This window comes from Mobula hypostoma, chromosome 13, assembly GCF_963921235.1.
Source record: "Mobula hypostoma chromosome 13, sMobHyp1.1, whole genome shotgun sequence".
NCBI classification, from domain to species: Eukaryota; Metazoa; Chordata; class Chondrichthyes; order Myliobatiformes; family Myliobatidae; genus Mobula; species Mobula hypostoma.
In genome coordinates this window covers 50,303,620-50,326,764 of record NC_086109.1, presented here as the reverse complement: position 1 = coordinate 50,326,764, position 23,145 = coordinate 50,303,620, and the positions used below count along the sequence as shown (strand labels likewise).

The 23,145-nt window shown below is 49.2% G+C and overlaps 1 protein-coding gene across 2 annotated transcripts in view; it reads right to left on the bottom strand.

Annotated features, from left to right (window-relative positions):
- Positions 1-23,145, bottom strand: part of cacna1sa (calcium channel, voltage-dependent, L type, alpha 1S subunit, a) — a 469,610-nt gene that overhangs the window by 141,496 nt on the left and 304,969 nt on the right. For both annotated transcript variants that reach the window (XM_063065671.1, XM_063065672.1), the window contains 2 exons: positions 9,238-9,329; positions 8,882-9,041 (listed from right to left, as the gene is read on the bottom strand). In XM_063065671.1, the coding sequence (XP_062921741.1) occupies positions 8,882-9,041; positions 9,238-9,329 (252 nt within the window). The remainder of the gene's footprint in view (positions 1-8,881; positions 9,042-9,237; positions 9,330-23,145) is intronic.

Here is a 23,145-nt window from a genome sequence, read left to right as displayed (position 1 = left end):
AGAGACTCCTCCCGTCACAGAGATAGTCTCCCCACGTCACAGAGAGAGACTCCTCACGTCACAGAGAGACTCTTCACGTTAGAGAAACCCTCCTCACGTCACTAAAATCCTCCTGACGTCACAGACAGGTTCCACACGTCACAAAGAAAGACTCCTCAAGTCAGAGAGAGACTCCTCACGTCACACAGAGTGACTCCCCACATCACAGAAAGCCTCCTCACGTTACAGAGAGAGTCTCATCATGTCACAGAGAGCCTCCTCATGTCAGTGACCCTCCTTCCGTCACAGAGAGTCTCCTCACGTCTCACAGAGACTCCTCAAGTTACAGAGACCCTCCTCAAATCAGAGAGAGTCTCCTCACGTCACAGAGAGGGACTCCTCACATCACAGACAGAGTCTCCTCACGTCAGAGAGAGAGACTCCTCACGTCAGAGAGAGAGACTACTGACGTCACAGATAGAGACTCCTCACGTCACAAAGAGACTCCTCACGTCACAGAGAGAGTCTCCTTACATCACAAAGTCTTCTTACGTCACAGTGAGAGAGACTCCTCATGTTACAGAGACCCTTCTCACGTCAGAGAGAGACACCTCACGTCACAGACAGTCTCCTCACGTTACAGAGAGAGTCTCCTCATGTCAGAGAGAGAGACTCCTCACGTCACCGATAGAGACTCCTCACGTCAGAGAGAGACTCCTCACTTCACAGAGAGAGTCTCCCCACGTCACAGAGAGGGACTCCTCACGTCACAGATAGAGTCTCCTCACGTCAGAGAGAGACTCCTCACGTCAGAGAGAGAGTCTCCTCACGTCACAGAGAGAGTCTCCCCACGTCACAGATAGAGTCTCCTCATGTCAGAGAGACAGACTCCTCACATCAGAGAGAGAGAAACTCCTCACGTCACAGATAGAGACTCCTCACGTCACAGAGAGAGTCTGATCATGTCAGAGAGCCTTCTCACGTCACAGTGACCCTCCTTCCGTCACAGAGAGTCTCCTCGCGTCACAGTGAGAGTCTCCTCACGTTACAGAGAGCCTCTTCACGTTACAGAGACCCTCCTCAAATCAGAGAGAGTCTCCGCACGTCAGACAGAGTCTCCTCACATCACGGAGGGAGTCTCCTCATGTCACAGAGACTGTTCACATCACAGAGACCCTCCTCACGTCACAGACAGCCTCCTCACGTCACAGATAGTCTCCTCACGTCAGAGAGAGAGACTCCTCACGTTACAGAGACAGTCTCTTCACATCAGAGAGAGAGAGACTCATCACGTCACAGAGAGAGTCTCCCCACGTCACAGAGAGAGACTCCCCACGTCACAGAGAGCGACTCCTCACGTCACAGAAAGACTCCTCACGTTACAGAGAGAGACTCCTGACGTCACAGAGAGTCTCCTCACGTCACAGAGAGACTCCTCACGTCACAGATAGAGTCCCCCCACGTCACAGAGAGAGAGACTCCCCACGTCACAGAGAGAGACTCCTCACGTTACAGAGAGAGACTCCTCACGGTACAGGGAAAGAGACTCCTTACATCACAGAGAGCCTCCTCACGTCACAGAGAGACTCCTCACGTCACAGAGAGAGTCTTCCCACGTCACAGAGACTCCTCACATCACAGAGTCTCCTCACGTCACAGAGAGTCTGCTCACGTCACAGAGAGAGAGACTCCCAACATCACAGAGAGGGACTCCCCACGTCACAGAGAGGGACTCCTCACGTCACAGAGAGGGACTCCTCACGTCACAGATAGAGTCTCCTCACATCAGAGAGAGAGACTCCTCACGTCACAGAGAGAGTCTCTTCATATCAGAGAGAGACTCCTCATGTCACAGAGACCCTCCTCATGTCACAAAGAGACGCCTCACGTCACAGAGAGAGTCTCCTTACATCACAGAGTCTTCTTACGTCACAGAGGGAGAGACTCCTCATGTTACAGAGAGAGTTTTCTCACGTCACAGAGAGTCTCCTCACATCACAGATAGAGTCTCCTCACGTCAGAGAGAGAGACTCCTCACGTCATAGAGAGAGAATCCTCACGTCACAGATAGAGACTCCTCACGTCACAGAGTGAGTTTCATCATGTCACAGAGAGCCTCCTTACGTCACAGTGACCCTCCTTCCGTCACAGAGAGTCTCCTCACGTCACAGTGAGAGTCTCCTGATGTCACACAGAGACTCCTCACGTTACAGATACCCTCCTCAAATCAGAGAGAGTCTCCTCACGTCAGACAGAGTCTCCTCACATCACAGAGGGAGTCTCTTCACGTCACAGAGACTCTTCACATCACAGAGACCCTCCTCACGTCACAGACAGCCTCCTCATGTCACAGATAGTCTCCTCACGTCACAGAGAGAGTCTCCTCACGTCACAGAGAGAGTCTCCCCACGTCACAGAGAGAAAGACTCCCAACGTCACAGAGAGAAAGACTCCCAACGTCACAGAGAGGGACTCCTCACGTCACAGAAAGAGTCCTCACGTTATACAGAGACTCCTCACGTCACAGAGAGTCTCCTCACGTCACAGAGAGCCTCCTCATGTCACAGAGAGCCTCCTCACGTCACAGAGAGAGTCTTCCCACGTCACAGAGACTCTTCACGTCACAGAGAGTCTGCTCACGTCACAGAGAGTCTTCTCACGTCACAGAGAGACTCCTCACATCAGCGAGCCTCCTCATGTCACAGAGTCTCCTCACGTCACAGAGAGAGACTCCCCACATCACAGAGAGACACTCCCCACGTGACAGAGAGAGTCTCCTCATATCACATAGAGAAAGACTCCTCACGTCACAGAGAGAGACTCCTCACATCACAGAGACTTCCCACGTCACAGAGAGAGACTCCTCACGTCACAGAGAGAGTCTCATCATGTCACAGAGAGCCTCCTCACGTCACAGTGAGAGTATCCTCACGTTACAGAGAGACTCTTCACGTTACAGAGACCCTCCTCAAATCAGAGAGAGTCTCCTCACGTCAGACAGAGTCTCCTCATATCACAGAGGGAGTCTCCTCATGTCACAGAGACTGTTGACATCACAGAGACCCTCCTCACGTCACAGACAGCCTCCTCACGTCACAGATAGTCTCCTCACGTCAGAGAGAGAGACTCCTCACGTCAGAGAGAGAGTCTCCTCACGTCACAGATAGAGTCTCCCCACGTCACAGAGAGAGAGACTCCCAACGTCACAGAGAGAGACTCCCCACGTCACAGAGAGAGACTCCCCACGTCACAGAGAGGGACTCCTCACGTCACAGACAGACTCCTCACGTTACAGAGAGAGACTCCTCACGTCACAGAGAGAGACTCCTTACATCACAGACAGCCCCCTCACGTCACAGAGAGACTCCTCACGTCACAGAGACTCCTCACGTCACAGAGTCTCCTCACGTCACAGAGTCTCCTCACGTCACAGTGAGTCTGCTCACGTCACAGAGAGAGAGACTCCCAACATCACAGAGAGGGACTCCGCACGTCACAGAGAGGGATTCCTCACGTCACAGATAGAGTCTCCTCACGTCAGAGAGAGAGACTCCTCATGTCAGAGAGAGAGTCTCCCCACGTCACAGAGAGGGACTCCTCACATCACAGATAGAGACTCCTCACGTCATAGAGAGAGACTCCGCACGTCACAGAGAGAGAGACTCCTCACGTCACAGAGAGAGAGACTCCCAACGTCACAGAGAGAGACTCCCCACGACAGAGAGGGACTCCTCACATCACAGATAGAGTCTCCTCATGTCAGAGAGAGAGACTCCTCACGTCATAGAGAGAGACTCCTCACGTCACAGATAGAGACTCCTCACGTCACAGAGTGAGTTTCATCATGTCACAGAGAGCCTCCTCACGTCACAGTGACCCTCCTTCCGTCACAGAGAGTCTCCTCACGTCACAGTGAGAGTCTCCTGACGTCACACAGAGACTCCTCACGTTACAGACACCCTCCTCAAATCAGAGAGAGTATCCTCACGTCAGACAGAGTCTCCTCACATCACAGAGGGAGTCTCTTCACGTCACAGAGACTCTTCACATCACAGAGACCCTCCTCACGTCACAGACAGCCTCTTCATGTCACAGATAGTCTCCTCACGTCAGAGAGAGAGAGTCCTCACGTCACAGAGACAGTCTCTTCATACCAGAGAGAGACTCCTCACGTCAGAGAGAGAGTCTCCTCACGTCACAGAGAGAGTCTCCTCACGTCACACAGAGAGTCTTCCTACGTCACAGAGAGAAAGACTCCCAACGACACAGAGAGAAAGACTCCCAACGTCACAGAGAGGGACTCCTCACGTCACAGAAAGAGTCCTCACGTTACACAGAGACTCCTCACGTCACAGAGAGTCTCCTCACGTCACAGAGAGCCTCCTCACGTCACAGAGAGCCTCCTCACGTCACAGAGAGTCTGCTCACGTCACAGAGAGACTCCTCACATCAGCGAGCCTCCTCATGTCACAGAGTCTCCTCACGTCACAGAGAGAGACACCCCATGTCACAGAGAGAGATGCCCCAAGTCACAGAGAGAGACTCCCCACATCACAGAGAGACACTCCCCACGTCACAGAGAGAGTCTCCTCACATCACATAGAGAAAGACTCCTCACGTCACAGAGAGAGACTCCTCACATCACAGAGACTCCCCACGTCACAGACAGAGACTCCCCACATCACAGAGAGAGTCTCCTCACGTCACAGAGAGAAAGACTCCTCACGTCACAGAGGGAGTCTCCTCACGTCACAGAGAGAGACTCCTCACGTGACAGAGTCTCCTCATATCAGAGAGAGAGAGACTCCTCACGTCATAGGGAGAGGGACTCCTCACGTCACAGAGAGAGACTTCTCACGTCACAGAGAGAGACTCCTCACGTCACAGAGAGAGTCTCCTTACGTCACAAAGAGAGACTCCTTATGTCAAGAAGGAGTCTCCTCACGTCAGAGAGACTCCTCATGTCACAGAGACTCCACACACCGGAGAGAGACTCCACAAGTCACAGAGACCCTCTCACGTCACAGAGACCCTCCTCACGTGAGAGAGAGACTCTGCACATCAGACAGCGTCTCCTCACATCACAGAGAATCTCCTCACATCACAGACAGTCTCTTCACCTCACAGAGAGAAACTCCTGACGTCACAGAGACCGTCCTCATGTCACAGACAGCCTCCTCACGTCACAAGGAGAGCCTCCTCACGTCACAAAGAGAGACTCCCACGTCACACAAATTGACTCCCCACGTCACAGAAAGACTCCTCACGTTACAGAGAGAGACTCCTCACGTCACAGAGGGAGTCTCCTCATGTCAGAGAGAGAGAGACTCCTCACGTCAGAGAGAGAGTCTCCTCACGTCACAGAGAGAGTCTCCCCACGTCACAGAGAGAGAGACTCCCCAAGTTACAGAGAGGGACTCCTCACGTCACAGATAGAGACACCTCACGTCAGAGGGAGACCCTCCTCACGTCACAGAGAGAGTCTCCTCACGTCACAGAGAGCCTCCTCACGTCACAGTGACCCTCTTCACGTCACAGAGAGTCTCCTCACGTCACAGGGAGAGTCTCCTCACGTTACACAGACACTCTTCAAATCAGAGAGAGTCTCCTCACATCAGACAGAGTCTCCTAACATCACAGAGAGAGTTTCCTCACGTCAAGGAGACTCTTTACATCACAGAGACCCTCCTCACATCACAGACAGCGTCCTCACGTCACAGAGAGAGTCTCCTCACGTCACAGAGAGAGAGACTCTTCACGTCAGAGAAACCCTCCTCACGTCACAGAGAGAATCTCCTTACGTCACAGAGAGCTTCCTCACGTCACAGTGACCCTCCTCATGTCACAGAGAGTCTCCTCACATCAGACAGAGTCTCCTCACGTCACAGAGACTCCTCACGTCACAGAGACTCCTCACGTCACAAAGAGAGACTCCTCAAGTCAGAGAGAAACTCCCCACGTCACAGAAAGCCTCCTCACGTTACAGAGAGAGACTCCTCACGTCACAGAGAGAAACATAGAAACATAGAAAATAGGTGCAGGAGTAGGCCATTCGGCCCTTCGAGCCTGCACCGCCATTTATTATGATCATGGCTGATCATCCAACTCAGAACCCTGCACCAGCCTTCTCTCCAGACCCCCTGATCCCTGTAGCCACAAGGGCCATATCTAACTCCCTCTTAAATATAGCCAATGAACTGGCCTCAACTGTTTCCTGTGGCAGAGAATTCCACAGATTCACCACTCTCTGTGTGAAGAAGTTTTTCCTAATCTCAGTCCTAAAAGGCTTCCCCCTTATCCTCAAACTGTCACCCCTCGTTCTGGGCTTCCCCAACATCGGGAACAATCTTCCTGCATCTAGCCTGTCCAATCCCTTTAGGATTTTATACATTTCAATCAGATCCCCCCTCAATCTTCTAAATTCCAACGAGTACAAGCCTAGTTCATCCAGTCTTTCTTCATATGAAAGTCCTGCCATCCCAGGAATCAATCTGGTGAACCTTCTTTGTACTCCCTCTATGGCAAGGATGTCTTTCCTCAGGTTAGGGGACCAAAACTGCACACAATACTCCAGGTGTGGTCTCACCAAGGCCTTGTACAACTGCAGTAGTACCTCCCTGCTCCTGTACTCGCTATAAATGCCAGCATACCATTCCCCTTTTTCACAGCCTGCTGTACCTGCATGCCCACTTTCAATGACTGGTGTATAATGACACCCAGGTCTCGTTGCACCTCCCCTTTTCCTAATCGGCCACCATTCAGGTAATAATCTGTTTTCCTGTTTTTGCCACCTCACATTTATCCACATTAAATTGCATCTGCCATGAATTTGCCCACTCACCTCACCTATCCAAGTCACCCTGCATCCTCTTAGCATCCTCCTCACAGCCACAGTCACAGAGACTCCTCATGCCAGAGAGAGACTCCTTATATCACAGAGACCCTCCTCACATGAGAGAGAGACTCCTCACATCAGACAGAGTCTCCTCACGTCACAGAGATTCCTCACGCCAGAGAGAGAGAGACTCCTCACGTCACAGAGACCCTCTTCACGTCACAGAGACCCTCCTCACGTGAGAGAGAGACTCCTCATGTCAGACAGAGTCTCCTCACATCACAGAGAGTCTCCTCACGTCACAGACAGAGTCTCCTCACGTCACAGAGAGAGACTCCTGACGTCACAGAGACCCTCCTCACGTCACAGACAGCCTCCTCATGTCGCAGCGAGAGACTCCCCACGTCACAGCGAGAGTCTCCTGAAGTCACAGACAGACTCCCCACGTCACACAGAGTGTCTCCCCACGTCACAGAGAGACTCCTCACGTCACAGAGAGAGACTCCTCACGTCACAGAGAGTCTCCTCATATCAGAGAGACTCCCAATGTCACAGAGAGCGTCTGCTCACATCACAGAGAGTCTTCTCACGTCACAGAGAGAGAGACTCCTCACGTCACAGAGAGAGTCTCCTCATGTCAGGGAGAGTCTCCTCACGCCAGGGAGAGTCTCCTCACACCAGAGAGAGACTCCTCACGCCCGAGAGAGTGTGCTCACGTCAGAGAGAGTCTCCTCACGTCACAGAGAACCTCCTCACATCACAGAGTCTCCTCACGTCACAGGGGCATCCCGACATCACAGGGAGCCTCCTCACGTCATCCACCATTGTCCAATTTGGTGCAGCATCCTCTCACAATATATGAAATCTACAGCAAACTGTCAGGTCAGCAGAAAAGGTCACTGGCTACAGTCCACCAACACTGCAGGACTGGTGTGGGTCCAGGACGGTGGGGGGTGCAGGAAAGAATCATTGCAGACACTCCCCACCCTGCAAACTGCCTTTTCCAAAAACTCCCTTCTGGAAAGCACTGTTGGACTATTAAAACAAAAACTTCACGCCATCTTAAAAGTTTCTTCCACCAGGGAATTCATCTGATCAACCATTCTAGCTAGCTCCCCACCCCCCTCTATCTATTAGCTCAGTCCCTGCACTGCATGGCTCCCGGAAAACATTCCTGCACCATCAATCTTCTGGGACGTGCTAATATTATTTGTGACTGTCTGTGCTGGATCGTGACCTATGTGCTATGTGGGACTCTGTGTACTGCGTTTTGTACCTTGGCCCCAGAGCAACGCTGTTTCGTTTAGCTGTACATGTGTGTGGTTGAATGACAATTGAACTTGAACTTGATCTTTTCTCTGTGACGTGTAATTAGCCTTTCGCTTCATTGCACCATTGGGATATTACACACAAGACCTTAGTGACCACACACACAAATTGCTGGAGGAACTCAGCAGGTCAGGAAATGAATAAACAGCCAATGTCTCAGGCCAAAACCTTTCACGGACAGGAAGGGGGAAGACGCCAGAGTAAGAAGCTAGCAGAGGGGAAGGAGGACAAACCAGAATACGATAGGTGAGACCAGGTGTGCCGGAGAGTGGGCTATGGGAGAAAGGGAAGGAGGAGGGGCACCAAAGGGAGGTGATGGGCAGGTGAGGGGAAGAGAAAGTGTAAGAGGGGAGCCAGAATGGGATATGGGAAAACAGAGGAAGGGGGAGGAGGGAGAAATTACCAGAAGCCAACATAGCTGTGGTCAGGACTGGAAAGGAAGGAGTACAAGCTGCCAAGTGAAAGGTGAGGCCAGGTGAGGGGAGGGTAGTTGGAATGGGGACAGCGGATGAAGAAAGAAGCTATAAAGCGAAAGGTGGAAAAGGTAAAGTGCTGAAGAAGGAGGAATCTGATTGGATAGGACAGAAGACCACGAGGGAAACAGGACCATAGAGTGGAGTACTAAGAGGTTATTTGGATGAGAGTATGTCTGAGTCTCAGAGCCATGGGATCCTGCCTAGAGGCTGCCCAGACAGATGAGAGGAAGGCTGCAGTTTACAACCACACTGGAACACTCACCAGGAAGGCGCAGAGCATGTAGAAGCTGATGAAATAGAAGACGGCGAAGTTGGTGCCACACGTGTACTCCTCGCCAGGTTGGTAGTCAGACTCTGGGTCGCATAGCTTGCCAGGCTGGCATGCCAACATGATCTCCTGCCAGGCCTCCCCCGTGGCGCACCTGCAGAGGGGAAGTGCGGGAAGGGCCGCCATCAGACTCCATAGGGCTACGAGGGAACGGAGGGTAGGTGCGGCGTGACGAGGGCAGCCACTCGTCCGAACAGTGAAAGCACAGCCTTTGGGAAGGGCTGCTGTCAGACTCCACAGGGCTACATATGAACAAAGAGTAGGTGCGGCATGCGAGGGTGGCCACTCACCTGAAGAGCAGGAGCACAGCCTGCGGGAAGGTTTGAAAATTGTTGTTCCGATTAATCTGAGCCCCGTCCACGTTGGCAATCTTACCGAAGACCTGTGAGGCAGGAGATAGAGCAAGAGGACAACAGCTCAGCAAGTCAATGTGTACTTGCATTCATTCAATTTTGTATTAATTTCAAGAACAGCAGACTGTCACAATTTTAAGATGGTTCAAGATTCAAGTTGCTTATTGTCATTCTTCAGTACCTGAGTGTCTACAGTTCACAGAGTACAGTTCACAAAGGCCAGCAACATCATGAAAAATCCCACCCTCTCTGCTCATGGACTGTTTGCCCCTCTCCCATCAGGGAGGCTATGCAGCATCCACACCAGGACCACCAGCCCTAAAACGAGTTACCTTCCCCAAGCAGTAAGGCTGATCAACACTTTGTTATTTCCCATCAGCTGAGCATCACTTTTTGGACATACAATCAATCTCTCTGTATAAGCTATTTTATGTATTTATATTTATTGTGTATTATTATTGCGTTCTCTATCTTTCGTGTTGCATCAGATCTGGAGTAACTTGTGTACAGAAAATGACGTGAAACAATAGTTAATCTTGAATCTAAAGGAGAATGAAGTGATTGTTACTCCAGATTCGATGCAGCATAAGAAACATCACAAGCATAAAGAAGACAATTAAAAGGAATATAAAAGCATTCCTATAAAACACAGTGTACGAGTAACCCTTTGAGCGGCTTACAGGTGGAAGAGTCGATGGGCTGAATGGCCTAATTCTGCTCCTTTATCTTATGGTCCATACACTCAGTGGTCTCCTCATCAGGTGCCTCCTGGAATAAGTGGCCACTGGAGATAAACTGTCAACCAACATCTTTCACAAACCTACTGATTCCCACAGTTATATTGACTATATCTCTTCCCACCCTATCTCCTGTAAAAATGCAGTTCCATCTGAGTGAAGTTCCCTTGAACATTTCACCTTCAGCCTTAATCACTGTACGTGGCCTATCAGCAGCGTCTACAGTGCTCTACCAAGAGGCACTTCCCGCAGGTTGGCGGTGGTTATTTAAAAAGGGAACTTCAAGGGCGTTAATCCATTGTACATGGCTTATCAGCGTCATCAACAGAGCTCTACAAACTAAATAAAAGTACAGAAGAGATAAGCGGAGTAGCCATTGTCAAGAGTGGGTCACTGGTGAGAGTAGAAGCGACAGGCTTTAGCTCAAAGGGTGCTTCAGCTCAGAAGAGGCATCGGCTCTGTGTAAAGCGTCTGTTAAGGTTTCATTTTTGCTTTCTTTCCCCTCTCTTACCGTAATATTTAAATGGCTGTGGTGTGCTCTTTGTGCCGAATGTTGGAGAACTGGGAGATCCAGAGTCTCCTGGGGAACTACATCTGCATGAAGGGCATCTGCCTGCAGCTCCTAGGAAGACCATGTTAGGGATCTGGAGCTGCAGCTGGATGACCTTTGGCTCGTACGGGAGAGCAAGGATACAATTGATCAAAGTTACAGTGAAGTAGTCATCCCGAAGTTGCAGGAGGCAAGTAGCTGAAGAAATGGAAATAGGCAGTTAGAGAAGAGGACCCCTGTGGTCATTCTCCTCAAAAACAAGTATACCACTTTGGATACTTTTGTGGGGGAATGACCTCCCAGGAGAATGCCATGGTGTCCGGGTTACAGGCACTGAGCATGGGTCCACGGTGCAGAAGGGAAAGAGCGAGAAGAAGGGTGTGGAGTGATAGGGGACTTGATAGTGAGGGGAACAGACAGGAGATTCTGTGGACGTGAACGGGACATCAGGATGGTATGTTTCCTCCCAGGTGCCAGGGTCAAGGATGTCTCAGATCACATCCACAACATTTTGGAGTGGGAAGGGGAGCAGCCAGATGTCTTGGTACATATTGGTTCCAATGATATAGGAAGGAAAAGCAATGAGGTCCTGAAAAGAGAATTTAGAGAGCTAGGTAGAAAGCTGAGAAGCAGAACCTCCTGGGTAGTAATTTCTCGATTGCTGCCTGTGCCATGCGCCAGTGAGGGTAGAAACAGGATGATTTGGCAGATAAATGCGTGGCTGAGAAGCTGGTGTGGGGGGCAGGGCTTCAAGTTCTTGGATAATTGGGATCTCTTCTGGGCAGAGGTATGACCTTTTCAAAAGTGACGGGTTGCACCTGAACCTGAAGGGGATCAATATTCTCGAGGGCAGGTTTGTCAAAGCTGTTGGGGAGGGTTTAAACTAACTTGGCAAGGGAGGGAGGGAACCAGAGTGAAGGGACTCAGGATAGGACAGATGGTAAAAAAGTAAAGATAGCGTGCAGTCAGATTGTCGGGAAGGGCAGGCAGGTGATGGGACTTAGTTACAGCCAACAGGCTGAGTATCAATCATTAGGGATGCAGAATCAGAAAGGATAGCAAATATGGTACTCAAGGTGTTGTATCTAAATGCGTGTAGTATAAGAAATAAGGTGGATGAGCTTGATGCAATATTACAGATTGCCAGGCTGAATCATGGCTGAAGGATGGTTGTAGTTGGGAGCTGAATGTCCAAGTTTACATGTAATATCGGAGGGATAGGAAGGTAGGCAGATGGGGTGGTGTGGCTCTACTGGTAAAGATTGGCATCAAATCAGTAGAAAGATGTGACATAGAATCAGAAGATGTTGAATCCTTGTGGGTTGAGTTAAGAAACTGCAAGGGTAAAAGGATATTGATGGCAGTTACAAACAGATCTCCCAACAGTGGCTGGGAGGAGGACCACAGAAAACAACAGGAAATAGAAAAGGGGAGTCAAAAGGGCAATGTCATGTCAGTCATGGGAGACTTTAACATGCAGGTCAATTGTGAAAATCAGGTTGGAAATGGAACCCAAGAGTGTGAGTTTGTTGAATGCCTAAGAGATAGCTTTTTAGAGCTATCTCTTAGCCTACTAGGGGATCAGCTATACTGTACTGGATGTTATGTAATGAACTAGAGGTGATTAGGGCAGACATCCCACCCTGCAAAAACTCATTTCAGGGAGGTAGCACCATCCATTTACAGGAGACTTCTGGGAGAGGTAGGATGTCTGCAATAGAATAGCTCCTTAGCAGCTGGCCAGCTAGTTTAAATAACGTTAGCTATGCTAATGAACGAATGACACCTGTTAAACTCACCTCAACAGGTCTTTTACAGACTTAACCCACCTTAGGCAATAGGGAAAAGTCACTGTTGCAAACAGTGCAGCAAGCAACACTGTCGTTACTTTGACCCCTATTAGTGTAGTCTGGGGTGACATACGTTTTATATTTTTTTTGGAACACTCTGCCATGCCGCGCTCTCGCTCACACTCTCTCTCGTGGTCGCTCGCGCGCTCTCAAGCGCTCTTGCTTTCTCTCTCGCTCTCTTGCTTGCTTGCTCTCGCATTCTCTCTCGCTTTCTCTCGCTCGCTCTCAAAAAAATTGATTTCCGTAATATTGTATTTAATTTGCCGGCATCAGGGAGCCACTATTAACATGCAGGAGACTCCCGGAACTTCCAGGAGAGGTGGGATGTCTGTTAGGGAGCTTAAGGTAAAAGAACCCTCAGGAACCAGTGATCACAATATGATTGTGTTCAACTTGAGGACTAACTGAAAGAAGAGTTAGTAAGAGATTTGAAAGTGGGAGGGGGAGGGGGAGATCCAAAATGATAGGAGAAGACAGGAGGGGGAGGATGGAGCCAAGAGCTGGACAGTTGATTGGCAAAAGGGATATGAGAGGAACATGACAAGAGGCGTAGGGAGAAAGAAAAGGGGGAGGGGGGGAAAAACCCAGAGGATGGGCAAGGGGTATAGTCAGAGGGACAGAGTGAGAGAAAGATGGGGTACGAGGGGGAGGTGGGGCCTTAGCGGAAGTTAGAGAAGTCGATGTTCATGCTATCAGGTTGGAGGCTACCCAGACGGAATATAAGGTGTTGTTCCTCCAACCTGAGTGTGGCTTCATCTTTACAGTAGAGAAGGCCGTGGATAGACATATCAGAATGGGAATGGGATGTGGAATTAAAATGTGTGGCCACTGGGAGATCCTGCTTTCTCTGGCGGACAGAGCGTAGGTGTTCAGTGCAACGATCTCCCAGTCTGCGTTGGGTCTCGCCAATATATAGAAGGCCCAAAACGTTGACTGTACCTCTTCCCAGAGATGCTGCCTGGCCTGCTGCGTTCACCAGCAACTTTGATGTGTGTTGCTTGAATTTCCAGCATCTGCAAATTACCTCGTGTTTGCATGTTCAACTTGAAATTTGATAGGGAGAAAGTAAAGTCTGATGTAGCAGTATTTCAGTGGAATAAGGGAAATTACAGTGGTACGAGAGAGAGAGGAGTTGGTCAAAGTAAATTGGCAGGGATGTCAGTAGAGCAGCAATGGTGTGCGTTTCTGGGAAAAATAAGGAAGGTTCAAGACATGTGTATTCCAAAAATGAAGAAATGTTCAAATAGTAAAATAGTACAACTGTGGCTGACAAGGGAAGACAAAGCTATTATAAAAGCAAAAGAAAGGACATACAAGAAAGCAAAAATTAGTCAGAAGATAGAGGATTGGGAAGTTTTGAAACCTACATTGAGCACTGGCTGACTGGTAGGAGGCAGCGAGCGGGAATAAAAGGATGTTTTTCTGGTTGGCTGCTAGTGACTAGCGGTGTTCCGCAGGGCTCAGTGTTGGGACCGCTTCTTTTTATGTTGTATATAAATGATTTAGATGATGAAATAGATGGCTTTGTTGTCAAGTTTGCAGATTATACGAAGATTGGTGGAGGGGCAGGTAGTGTTGAGGAAACAGGTAGGATGCAGAAGGACTTAGACAGATTAGGAGAATGGGCAAGAAAGTGGCAAATGAAATACAATATTGGAAAATGCATGATCATGTACTTTGGTAGTAGAAATAAATGGGCGGACTATTTTCTAAATAGGGATAAAATCCAGGAATCTGAGATGCAGAGGGATTTGGGAGTCCTTATGCAGAACACCCTGAAGGTTAAACTTGCAGGTTGAGTTGCTGGTGAGGAAGGCAAATACCATGTTAGCATTCATTTCAAGAGGTCTAGGATACAAAAGCAAGGTGCTGAGGCTTTATAAGGCACTGGTGAGGCCTCACCTTGAGTATTGTGAACAGTTTTGGGCCTCTCATGGTGTGCTGGCATTGGAGAGGGTTCAGAGGAGGTTCACAAGGATGATTCCAGGAATGAAAGGGTTATCATACGAGGACTATTTGATGGCTCTGGGTCTGTACTCGCTGAAATTCAGAAGGGTGAGAAGGGGATCTCATTGAAACCTTTTGAATGCTGAAAGGCCCAGACAGAGTAGATGTGGAAAGGATGTTTACCATGGTGGGAGAGTCTAGGACAAGAGGGCACAGCTTCAGGATAGAGGGGTGCCTTTTAAAAACGGAGATGTGGAGAAATTTCTTTAGCCAAATGATGGTGAATTGGTGGAATTTGTTGCCACAAGCAGCTGTGGAGGCCAGGTGATTGGGTATATTTAAGGCAGAGATTGATAGATTCTTCATTGGACATGACAACAAAGATTCAATCAAGGAGAAGGCCGGGAACTAGGGTTGAGGAGGAGATAGAAAAAAAAGGATCAGCCGTGATTGAATAGCGGAGCAGACTTGATGGGCCAGATGACCTAATTCTGTTCCTATGTCTTATAGACTTATGGTCTAATCCATGACCTCTAGTTCTGGTCTTCCCCAACCTCAGTGGAAAAAGCCTGCTTGCATTTATCCTACCAACACCCCTCGTAATTTTGTCAGCTTTCTCAGCTCCTTTGCCTGTTCCGAGATACGGCATCCTTTTCCAGGACATCACAGATGTCCTCCTTCTTCAAACAGCAGGGTTTCCCTTCCTCCACTATTGACACTGCCCTCACCTGCATCTCCTCTATTTCCCAAACATCCACGCTCACCTCATCTTCCTGCTGCCTTAACAATGATAAGAGTTCCTCTTATCCTCACCTACCACCCCATGAGCCTCGGCATCCAACACATCATTCTCCACCATCTCCAAAGGGATCCTACCACCAAACATATCGTTACCTCCCCTCCTCCCTCCACTTTCCACAGGGATTGCTCCCTCTGTGAATCCCTTGTCCATTTGTTCCTCCCCAATAATCTCCCTCCTGGCACTCATCCCTGCAAGTGGCCAAAGTGCTACACCTGCTCATTCACCTCCATTCAGTGCCCCAAACAGTCCTTCCAGATTTGCAGCAACATACCAGGTGCAAATCTGCTGGAGTCGTCTATTGTGTCTGGTGTTCCCGATGCGGCCTCCTCTACATTGTAAATCGGGGACCCGCTTCATTGAGCACCTCTACTCCATCCACCAAAAGTGGAACTTCCTGGGAGCCAAACATTTTAATTCCAATTTCCATTCCCATTCTGACACGTTGGTCCGTTGTCTCCCCTTGTGCCAAGATAAGGCCACCTTCAGGGTGGAGGAACCACAGCTTGTAATCCATCTGGGTAGACTCCAACCTAATGGCATGAAAATTGATTTCTCCTTCTGGTTAAAAAAAAATGTTCCTTTCCCTCCCCTCTTCTTCTATTCTCCACTCTAGCCTCTTACCTCTTCTCACCTGCTTATCGCCTCCCTGAGTCCACTCGTCATTCCCTTTATCCACTCTCCTCTCCTATCAGATTCCTTCTTCTCTAGCCCTTTATTTTTCCAACCCACCTAGCTTCACCTTCTAGCTATCCTCATTTCCTCCCCCCCCACCTTTTTTATTCTGATGTCTTCCCCCTTTCTTTTCAGTCCTGAAGAAGAGTCTCGGCCTGAAATGTTGACTTTTTATTCATTTCCATAGATGCTGCCTGACTGCTGAATTTCTACAATATTTTATGTGTGCTACTGAGTGTATGTTGGTGGTCTTCTGCTGCTGTAGCCCATCCACTTTAAGGTTCAATATATTATGCATTCAGAGATGCTCTTCTGAACACCACTGTTGTTACACATGGTTATTTAAGTTACTATCACCTTCCTGTCAGCTCGAACCAGTCTGGCCATTCTCCACTGACCTCTCTCATTAACAAGGTGCTTTTGCCCACAAAACTGCCACTCACTGGATGTTTTTTGTTTTTTGCATGATTCTCTGTAAACTCTAAAGACTGTTATGTGTGGAAATCCCAGGATATCAACAGTTTCTGAGATACTCTATCCACCCCATCTGGCACCAACAATCAATCCACAGTCAAAGTCACGTAGATCACATTTCTTCCCCCAAACTAATGTTTGGTCTGAACAACAACTGAACATCATGACCACGTGTGCATGCTTTAACATGATTGGCCAATTAGATATTTCCATTAATGAACAGATGTACAGGTGTACTTAATTGGCCACTGAGTGTATGTAAGATTAGCTTATATATGTAGACTGATTGTATGTAAATAAAGTAACACTTGGTATGGAAGTACCTGAACAACAGGTGACTCACATGAAATGATAAGGTAACAAAGTATGGTCCATTTGTGACACCTCCTGCCCTTTCTCAATTTCCCTGTTTCCATCTCTGGAGACAGACTATCTCGTCGTGGCTATCTCTAGAGGTCAAGGATGATGGTCTTCGTTTCGTACAGAGCGAAGATGCCTGTGCGTGTATTTGTTTAATGTGTACTTGATGTTGCACTTCAAGAAGCACACAATACTTCACAAATCAACTAACTGATTCCAATGGCATGGAAACCATGATGATTGGAGCTGATGGATTTGTTCAGCCTTCATCTGCCTTCACAGCCGTTGAGTTCGAAGCAACTTCGTCCACCTGTTCCACCATTGAGGTCTTGGTTGGATTGTTCTTTGTCAGGGACGTGATGTCCTTAAGCTTACCGCCATGGGTGACCCTACCAGGAGCATAGCTCCAGACAGTATTGCACTCGGGATCTCAGGACCACACAAGCTTCTCCACCACAACAAGGTGACAATCCATGGAGAAGACAGTCTATCTGCTGATATCTTTTAAAACCCACTGATTTTCATAGCTACCTGGACTACATCTCTTCCCACCCTGTCACTTGTAAAAATGGCATCCCTTTTCTCAGTTCCTCCATCTCCACTGTATCAGCTCTCAGGATGAAGGCTTTTCATTCCAGAACTAATGAGATGTCTTCTTTCTTCAAAGAAAGGGCTTTTCTTCCTCCACCATCAATGCTGCCCTCACCCATTTCACACACATCTGCCCTCACCCCATCTTCCTGCCACCCCACCAGGGATAGGGTTCCTCTTGTCCTCACCTACCACCCCACTGGCCTTTGCATCCAGCACATAATTCTCTATAACTTCTGCCATCTCCAATGGGATCCCACCACTTAGTACATCTTTCCCTAGCCCCCCACCTTCCACAGGGATTGCTCCCTACATGATTCCCATGTGTCAACTCGTCCCTCCCCACTGATCTCCCTCCTGGCACTTACCCTTGCAAGTGGAACAAGTGCTATACCTGCCCCTACACCCCTCCCTCACTGCCATCCAAGGTCCCAAAATCCTTCCAGGTGAGGTAATGCTTCACCTGTGAGAGTCTGTTCTAGTCAACTACTGTATCTGGTGCTCCTGGTGTGGCTTCATGTATATCAGTGAGACCCAATGTAGAATTGAAGACCACTTCGCCAAGCAACCACACTCTGTCCGCCAGAAAAAGCGGGATATTCCTGTAGTCACCCATTTCAATTCCACTTCCCATTCCCATACGACAGTCCATAGCCTCCTCGACAATCTCAATGAGGCTGCATTCAGGTTGGAGAATCAACACCTTATATTCCATCTGGGTAGCCTCCACCCTGATGGCATGAATATCGATTTCTTGAACTTCTGGTAATTAACCACCCCCCCCCTTTACTATTCCCCACTCCTGTTTCCCTCTCTTACCTGTCCATTACCTCCCTCTGGTGTTCTCCCCTTCCCTTTCTTCCATGGTCTTCTGTCCTCTCCTCTTAGATTCCCCTTCTCTAGCCCTTTATCTCTTTCACCAATCGACTTCCGAGCTCTTTGGGTTTGGGTTTTGGGTATTTGATCCTCCACAATATTCTGCGTGGGAATTTAAACTGGAGGTGGTAGTTTCTTTTTATGAGGTCGAGTTGCGAGCTTGACATCAACCCGGCATGGATGGACAGCACACTCGGGAGCAGTCTGTCACTGGATCGAACTCGGGAACCTCCGTTCTCGAGCCTGGCGCCGATCTCACTGTGCCTCCCCCTCCCGCTTCACTTATCACCTGCCATCTTGTACTTCTTCCTCCCCTCGCCCACCTTCTTAATCTGACTTCTCCCCTCTCTTTCCAGCCCTGCTGAAGGGTCTCAGCCTGAAATATCGCTGTTTACCCTTTTCCATAGCTGCTGCCTGACCTGTTGAGCTCCCCCAGCGTTTTTTGTGTTAGTAAGAGGATGAAGGAATTGATTGTGGACTTTAGGAAGGGAAAGTTGAAGGAACACACACACACACCAGTTCTCTTCGAGGGATCAGCAACAGGAAAGGGTGAGCAGTTTCAAGTTCCTCGGCATCAACAACTTTGAAGATCTATCCTGGGTCCAACATTACAAAGAATGCACAACAGCAGCTATATATCATTAAGAGTGTGAGGAAGCTTGCCTTATTTTCAAAGACTCTCCGAGCAAATTTCTACAGATGTTGTATGGAGAGCATTCTAGCTGATTGTCTCACCATCTGGTGTGGAGGGGCCACTGCACAGAATCGGAAAAGGCTGCAGAAAGTTGTAAACTCAGCCAGTTCCATCATGGGCACCAGTGCCCCCGGAATCGAGGACATCTTGAAAAGGCAAAGCCTCAAAAACGTGGCACTAAGGACCCCCATCTGCCATGATATGCCCTCTGCCCGTTGCTACCATCAGGGAGGAGGGGCAGGAGTCTGAAGACACACACTCCACATTTTGTGATCAGATTTCTGACTTTTCAATGAACCCACAAACACGACTTCACTATTTCTTTAGCTCTCCTTCGCACTACTTACTTTTATATATGTGTCTTATTGTTATTTAGTTTTTAAAAATTTATTATGCATTGCAAAGTACAGCTGCCACAAAAAAAACAAATTTCTGACAGATGCCAGTGATATTCCGCAGCAGGACAGCTGAAACACAATAGGGCAGTGACTGTCAGGGTAGGGATGATTTGTGGAGTAGCAGTACAGGGGCAGCTGAAACACACTAGGGCAGTGACTGTCAGTGTAGGAGTGATGTGTCAAGTGGCAGTACAGGGGCAGCTGAAAACACACAAGGGCAGTGACTGTCAGTGTAGGGATGACGTGAGGAGTGGCAGTACAGGGATAGCTGATACACACTAGGGCAGTGACTGTCAGTGTAGGGGTGACGTCTTCTCCGTGGATTGTCACCTTGTCGTGGTGGAGAAGCTTGTGTGGTCCTGTGATCCTGAGAGCAATACCGTCTGGAGCTATGCTCCTGGTAGGGTCACCCATGGTGGTAAGGTCGAGGGTGAGGTCCCTGACAAAGAACAATCCAACCAAGACCTCAACGGTGGAACAGGTGGACAAAGTTACTTCAAACTCAACGGCTGTGAAGGTGGATGAAGGCTGCAACAAATCCATCATCTCCAATCATCGTGGTTTCCGTGCCACTGGAATCAGTTGGTTGATATGTGAAGTATCGTGTGCTTCTTGGAGTGCAGCATCAGGTACACATTAAACAAATACACGCCCAGGCGTCTTCACTCTGTGGGCCACTTGTTCAGAACAAAGACCATCATCCTCGACCTCAAGGGATAGCCACAACGAGGGGTGACGTGTAGAGTAGCAGTGCAGGGACAGCTGAAACACACTAGGGCAGTGACTGTCAGTGTAGGGGTGATTTGTGGAGTGGCAGTACAGGGCTGGGTGAAACACACTAGGGCAGTGACTGTCAGTGTAGGGATGACGTGTAGAGTAGCAGTGCAGGGACAGCTGAAACACACTAGGGTAGTGACTGTCAGTGTAGGGGTGATTTGTGGAGTGGCAGTACAGGGGTGGGTGAAACACACTAGGGCAGTGACTGTCAGTGTAGGGGTGATTTGTGGAGTGGCAGTGCAGGGACAGCTGAAACACACTAGGGTAGTGACTGTCAGTGTAGGGGTGATTTGTGGAGTGGCAGTGCAGGGACAGCTGAAACACACTGGGGCAGTGACTGTCAGTGTAGGGGTGATTTGTGGAGTGGCAGTACAGGGGTGGGTGAAACACACTAGGGCAGTGACTGTCAGTGTAGGGGTGATTTGTGGAGTGGCAGTGCAGGGACAGCTGAAACACACTGGGGCAGTGACTGTCAGTGTAGGGGTGATTTGTGGAGTGGCAGTACAGGGGTGGGTGAAACACACTAGGGCAGTGACTGTCAGTGTAGGGGTGATTTGTGGAGTGGCAGTGCAGGGACAGCTGAAACACACTAGGGTAGTGACTGTCAGTGTAGGGGTGACGTGTAGAGTGGCAGTGCAGGGACAGCTGAAACACACTAGGGTAGTGACTGTCAGTGTAGGGGTGATATGTGGAGTGGCAGTACAGGGGTGGGTGAAACACACTAGGGCAGTGACTGTCAGTGTAGGGGTGATTTGTGGAGTGGCAGTGCAGGGACAGCTGAAACACACTAGGGTAGTGACTGTCAGTGTAGGGGTGATTTGTGGAGTGGCAGTGCAGGGACAGCTGAAACACACTAGGGCAGTGACTGTCAGTGTAGGGGTGATTTGTGGAGTGGCAGTACAGGGACAGCTGAAACACACTAGGGTAGTGACTGTCAGTGTAGGGGTGATTTGTGGAGTGGCAGTACAGGGGTGGGTGAAACACACTAGGGCAGTGACTGTCAGTGTAGGGGTGATTTGTGGAGTGGCAGTGCAGGGACAGCTGAAACACACTAGGGTAGTGACTGTCAGTGTAGGGGTGATTTGTGGAGTGGCAGTGCAGGGACAGCTGAAACACACTAGGGCAGTGACTGTCAGTGTAGGGGTGATTTGTGGAGTGGCAGTACAGGGGTGGGTGAAACACACTAGGGCAGTGACTGTCAGTGTAGGGGTGACGTGTGTAGAGGCAGTGCAGTAGTGGATGAAGGGTGCTGAGGGGCTGTGGAGAGGAGTGGATGATGGGAATTGGTAGAGTTGGTTAATGGATGGAGGTGCTGATCAACCTGACAGCTTGTGGAAAAAGACTTTTTTTGAGTTTGGTGGTCCTGGTGTGACTGCCACATCGCCTCCTCTCTGATGGGGGTGGGACAAACATTCCATGAGCAGGGTGGGTAGGATCATTCATGATACCACTGGAGATCTTCTGGCACCTTTCTGTATAGATGTCCTTGATGGCGGACAGGCTGGTACCAGTAATGTTTTGGGAAGTTTTGACTGTCTGCCGCAGGGCAGTTTTGGTGCCTTGCAGTGATGTACTATGTTAGGATGCTCTCAACTGCGCGTCTATTGGAGGAAAGTATAGGGAGGGGTGGGGTGTCAGAGGAAAGATTCTTTACACAGATTATGGTTGGTATAGGGAGGGGTAGGGTGTCAGAGGAACTTTTTACAGATTGTGGTGGGTATAGGGAGGATTCGGGTGTCAGTGGAAGGTTTTTTACACATTGTGGTGGGTATAGGGAGGGCAGGGTGTCACAGGACAGTTTTTTTACAGATTGTGGGGGTATAGAGAGGGGTTGGGTGTCAGAGAAAGGTTTTTTTTTACACATTGTGGTGGGTATAGGGAGGATTCGGGTGTCAGTGGAAGGTTTTTTACACATTGTGGTGGGTATAGGGAGGGCAGGGTGTCACAGGACAGTTTTTTTACAGATTGTGGGGGTATAGAGAGGGGTTGGGTGTCAGAGAAAGGTTTTTTTTTACACATTGTGGTGGGTATAGGGAGGGCAGGGTGTCACAGGACGGTTTTTTTACAGATTGTGGGGGTATAGAGAAGGGTTGGGTGTCAGAGAAAGGTTTTTTTTACACATTGTGGTGGGTATAGGGAGGGCAGGGTGTCACAGGACGGTTTTTTTACAGATTGTGGGGGTATAGAGAGGGGTTGGGTGTCAGAGAAAGGTTTTTTTTACACATTGTGGTGGGTATAGGGAGGGCAGGGTGTCACAGGACGGTTTTTTTTTACAGATTGTGGGGGTATAGAGAGGGGTTGGGTGTCAGTGAAAGGTTTTTTTTTACAGATTGTGGTGTGTATAGGGAGGATTGGGGTGTCAGTGGGAGGTTTTTACACATTGTGGTGGGTATAGGGAGGGCAGGGTGTCACAGGACGGTTTTTTTTTTACAGATTGTGGGGGTATAGAGAGGGGTTGGGTGTCAGAGAAAGGTTTTTTTTACACATTGTGGTGGGTATAGGGAGGGCAGGGTGTCACAGGACGGTTTTTTTTTACAGATTGTGGGGGTATAGAGAGGGGTTGGGTGTCAGTGAAAGGTTTTTTTTTACAGATTGTGGTGTGTATAGGGAGGATTGGGGTGTCAGTGGGAGGTTTTTACAGATTGTGGTGGGTATGGGGGGTGGGGTGTCAGAGGAAGGTTTTTTACAGATTGTTGTGGGAATAGGGAGGGGTGGGGTGTCAGAGGAAGGTTTTTTTTTACAGATTGTGGTGTGTTTAGGGAGGGATGGGGTGTCAGAGGAAGGTTTTTTACAGATTGTGGTGGGAATAGGGAGGATTCGGGTGCCAGTGGAAGGTTTTTACAGATTGTGGTGTGTTTAGGGAGGGATGGGGTGTCAGAGGAAGGTTTTTTACAGATTGTGGTGGGAATAGGGTGGGGTGGGGTGTCAGAGGAAGGTTTTTTACAGATTGTGGTGGGAATAGGGTGGGGTGGGGTGTCAGAGGAAGGTTTTTACAGATTGTGGTGTGTTTAGGGAGGGATGGGGTGTCAGAGGAAGGTTTTTTACAGATTGTGGTGGGAATAGGGTGGGGTGGGGTGTCAGAGGAAGGTTTTTACAGATTGTGGTGTGTTTAGGGAG